General features: G+C 49.1%; 1 protein-coding gene across 1 annotated transcript; it reads right to left on the bottom strand.

Annotated features, from left to right (window-relative positions):
- Positions 1 to 571: 571 nt before the first annotated feature.
- LOC109735604 (uncharacterized) lies at positions 572 to 4,085 on the bottom strand. Its single transcript, XM_020294823.4, has 4 exons — positions 3,725 to 4,085; positions 3,038 to 3,640; positions 1,271 to 1,636; positions 572 to 1,151 (listed from the first exon to the last, which is right to left on the bottom strand). The coding sequence occupies exons 1-4, from the start codon at positions 3,836 to 3,838 to the stop codon at positions 1,056 to 1,058; spliced, it is 1,179 nt and encodes a 392-aa protein (XP_020150412.1). The 5' UTR covers positions 3,839 to 4,085; the 3' UTR covers positions 572 to 1,055.
- Positions 4,086 to 4,287: the final 202 nt, after the last annotated feature.

The raw sequence follows: 4,287 nt of genomic DNA, 5'->3' as shown, positions 1-4,287 counted from the left end.
CGCAGCGTCTCCCGCGCAAACCAAACACCAAGAATGTTGGCTTGACGGAAAAAATAAGATACGTAATTCTTTTCAAAACAGGGGTCAGTTTGTGATCAAGTTTGCTAAAAAGGTCAGAAGAGTAATTTTTTCCATGAGGGGTATCTGATGTGCAACCTTATCCCTTGTCAGCGTTTCGGTCCCCGCGGCAGTCGCCTAGGTCGAGCTAACGGGGTACCACAACAACAGGAGATCCCCCTCCATTGGTCAAGTTGACATAGGTGGGTGCACCGCAAGTCTATATTCCCAGCTGAGGAGTCATCTCCATGCAACGTCGAGATGGTCCGGGAGGACCCAAGCCGATGCTAGATGGTTTCCGTCCCGGAGTTAGGTTGACAAAGGCCCCCTCGGGATTAAGGTGGCGGTGAGCTCCCAACCTTTTCCTTTCGTTGGCAAGTTTGCACTCCATGAGAAGGATTCTTAGTGAGGGCGATCCGTTCGGGCCCCACGGTGGGCGCTAAATGTCGACGAATGGTGGTTCATCTATCCTACGGTCTGATGTTTATCGTGAAAGAAGGTGGAGAGAGAGGTGTTGCCCGAAGGGATTTCATCAGTGCTGAAGGTGATACAATGATTTTATCCAGGTTCACGCCACCGAACGGGTAACTTGTCTGCATTATGCCTACCTATCCTTATTGATGAGCATTGAGATTTACAATGTCGTTTTCCTATCTACCAATCTAAGGTATGGGAATGAGCTCAGACATATCTTCTACCCCTTGGCGGAGGTTGGTACTGCCCTTTATAGCTATAGTCCCTCGTCGGTAGTTTGGTTCCGATCTTCCAGGCATCCGATACAAACATTTCTAGCTTCTCGCACTGAAGACTTCTTTCTCGTCTTTGATCTTGTTGGTGCAGAGTGACTCATCAGGGGCACCCATCCGACTATTGCAAACAGATTACCGCTTCTACGTTACATCCAACCATCTAACCTAACCTTTGGACGGCTATATGACCGTATGGCTATGAATTGCTCCTCAGGATTAGGACACATATATCCTTCCTCTTCCTGCATACTACGCGGTGAGCACGAGAGGAGGACGAAACACGGTTGCGTCGTTAACAGCCTTGGCCATGGCCTCGTGGAACAAGGCCTCGTTCCAGTCGTGGTCCTGCATATACGTACATACCACCAGTAAGATGAAGTTGTTTTTGTCCGAGACAAGAAACGCAGTCATCATGAATGAATTAAAGAGGAAACAAGGAACAAATGAAATCCACGCCGACGTACCACGATCCGGAGCTTGATGCTGGCTATGGCCTTGAGCAACACCTGCGGGGAGTAGGTGTCAGCGTCGACGGACATGACGCTGACCTGCTCCATCCACCGGAGGCACTCCAGGATGCGTAGCACCAGCTCCACCACGTCACACTCCACCATCACCATCACCGTCAGGTTCACCACCTCGTCCGACGCCGCCTTGGTGATCTGGACCTTAGCCCTCTGCCGCCTCTGCTGGTGCGGCACGTCCTCCTCACGGTCGTAGGTCGGGATGTGCTTTTCCAGCTTGTTGTTCTTCTCCTCCAGCTCAGAGACCTGCGCCTCCAGCGTCTTTAGGTACCACGCCGCCTTAGTCAGCACCGTTGTCTTGTCCTTCTGAGTGATACCATGCATGAGGTTTGGTCAGTGAGTTAATACTACTAGGGGTAAACTGAAAATTAAAGCTCCCTCATGATTAAAGATCTTGATGGCAAGTGGGCCTCTGAATCTAGGTTATGTACATGATTTTGCTGAAAGATGGTTTTTTGCTTAATACTAATTTACTCGGTTGACAAGGACGGTTTTGCCTGCCTAATGGCGACAACTGGTTGCTCTTTCCTAGCAACCACTCCAATTAGTCGTACAAAGTAGTGAAATGATGTGCTTTTTTGTTTGGAGTATATATTTGTCTTTTGCCGCTATTCTCGTGCTATATCTTTGGCACCTAAGACGGTTGTCAGTTATTCTATCTGTGGGCCACTGAAAAAAGCATGCCCCCTTCTTCCGGTGGCTTTCCTATTCTAAACTGCCAACGTCCTTATAGCTTCTAAACAGACAAGAACTCTTTACCCGACAGTACGCTAGATTTCCGATGAAGTCCTCCTTTACAGATTGGCATGGCTTCACTGTAGTGAAATATACAATCATTGTTGAAGTCCTAAAAGTTAAAGATAACATATCTTTTTCTTATATTTAAAGCATCCTAGTGATCTTTATCATTGCATCATTTCATTTGTCCTCCTCGGTATATTTTTGGTTAAGCTTTGATCATAGATTTAACTATCAAAATATAAATTGTACACCACAAAATTTACATCATTGGATTCGTATTCGAAAGAAGTTATAAATATTTTTAATACATAAAACTTAGATTTAGTTAGTTAAATTTATGGTCATGGTTAGACACAAAATACTACAGGACCAATAAGCCTTTTGCATGCTACTGTTCCCACACAAGTGCGTTCAAATCATATTTCTACTATGGAAAAAAATAAGGAGGGAAGTTAAAGTAGCATCTATTCAGAAAGTCTAGTTTCTTTTGAAGCTTCCATGTTTGTTCCTTTCCAGCTTGACTACGCATATAGCTAGATGTACGAGTGGTCCTTCTTTTCTTATCTATAACCTAGTGGTCCTTCTGATCACCTTCCTTTGTCAATGTCATTGTCTAGTGATTAAAAGAAGCAAACAATGATCTTGACAGGTCGGAACGGAAGTACCGAGACTTACTTTCCGGAGCAAGTCTTCTTTGAAAATTTCAGCAAACAGAGTGGATCTATCCCTGAAAATAAAATAGACGAGCATATTTGTACACTGGAGACTGGGTGGACGGCCTTAACTAACCGGTAGTATACCTTTAGTACTCCCTCCGTTTGGAAATAACTGACGTGTTTTTAGTTTAAATTTCCGAACGTAATACTTGTAGTAGCGAAAGGAAGTAATTAATGTTGTAGCCGGTGGTGTTGGATGCTTGCTTAGATTTGTGAATGAGTGGATGTGATATGATGGTGATGTTTATACCTTTGAGCAGGGGGGAAGGAGCGACCTCAGCGTGTGGAAGCTGTCGTTGAGCTTCTCCCGTCGCTTCCTCTCTGACATCATGTGGTAGAGCTGGCCGGTGTGGCCGCTCGCGGCCCTCGTCGGATCCTCCTGCTGCTGTCCCGGGCCGCCGCTGCTGCTTCTCTCCGGCGACATGGAGAGGCTGCTCTTCACCATCACGTGGCCACTTCGTCCTCCACGCAGCTGCCGCGCCATGGCTGCTGACTGTTGTTGCATGTTGCTGTCCCGGTCCCGGCAGAAGGGCTGCGGATGGGACGATGCCGAGGAGGACGGGGAGGCAGAGGACGAAGACATGACCGCCATCATAGCCCGCATGATCGCCTCGTCGTCGTGGTCGACGGCGCCCGCCAAGGGGTTGTGCGGCACGGGCAGCGCCGGCGCCTGGTACCGCGAGGCGTCCGCGAGGTCGAGCGAGAAAGACCCTGAGCCTGAGGAGCCGCCGCTGTCGAGGGAGAGTGATCGCTTCGACGAGAGTGACGACGTCGTCGACGACGGCAGCATGAAGCGGTCATCCCCTCCTCCTACGAAGAAGCCGCTCGCGTCCATGTCCGCTATACCCTCCACCTACACGTACACCAAAACCACCAGTGTTAATTTACAGACGCTTCGATTTGCACAGAAGCAGGGTCAAGAATTAACATTGCTCACCTCGTGGGTCGAAACCATGAGGTCAAGGTCGGCGGGCCAGAATGGGTCGGCGAGGGCGCTGTGGAGGCCGGCGATGTCGGCGGCCATGTCGAGGCTGCACCACACATCATCCATCCCTCAGCAAGTAGTGTAACTAGTTAATGGAGCCAGCCAATGATTGATCTGGAGCGATGAGTAAGCTGGTAGAGAGAAGTATAGCAGGGAGGCAAAGCGAGGAAGCCGAGCTGCTATATATGCAAGGCAGCGCTGGGGCGGGGCATGAGGACGAAGGAAGGAAGGAGTTTTATTTTCTTTTCCTTTTTTTAGAGGAAGGAAGGAGTTGGTGGGTCGTTTGGTTTGCACGCAAGCAGCGAACTGGGTTGAATAGAAACAGTCGCGCTCGCGCGGTCAAAGTCGTGGGTTGGACGCTCGCGAGCGAGGGCGAAGCTGCTGGGAAGAAGCTCAAATTCTGCGAGGCAGCAGGCAGACAGATCCACGGGATGGGTATCAACGTTACGTACACGTACGTGCCTCTCTTCGGCCGAGTACGGTATATTTTTTTTACTTTTTTTGCGGGCTAGTGC

This window comes from Aegilops tauschii, chromosome 3 (genome assembly GCF_002575655.3).
Source record: "Aegilops tauschii subsp. strangulata cultivar AL8/78 chromosome 3, Aet v6.0, whole genome shotgun sequence".
Taxonomy (NCBI): Eukaryota; Viridiplantae; Streptophyta; class Magnoliopsida; order Poales; family Poaceae; genus Aegilops; species Aegilops tauschii.
The sequence above is the reverse complement of the archived record's forward strand: the minus strand, read 5'-3'. Positions and strand labels throughout refer to the sequence as shown.

Excerpts from the sequence above, each read along its gene's own strand:
- LOC109735604 (XM_020294823.4), bottom strand. The coding sequence starts at position 3,838 with ATGGATGATGTGTGGTGCAGCCTCGACATGGCCGCCGACATCGCCGGC. Across the intron at positions 3,641-3,724 it reads TCATGGTTTCGACCCACGAG|GTGGAGGGTATAGCGGACAT; the intron begins GTGAGCAATGTT and ends GTGTACGTGTAG. Across the intron at positions 1,152-1,270 it reads GCATCAAGCTCCGGATCGTG|GACCACGACTGGAACGAGGC; the intron begins GTACGTCGGCGT and ends ACGTATATGCAG.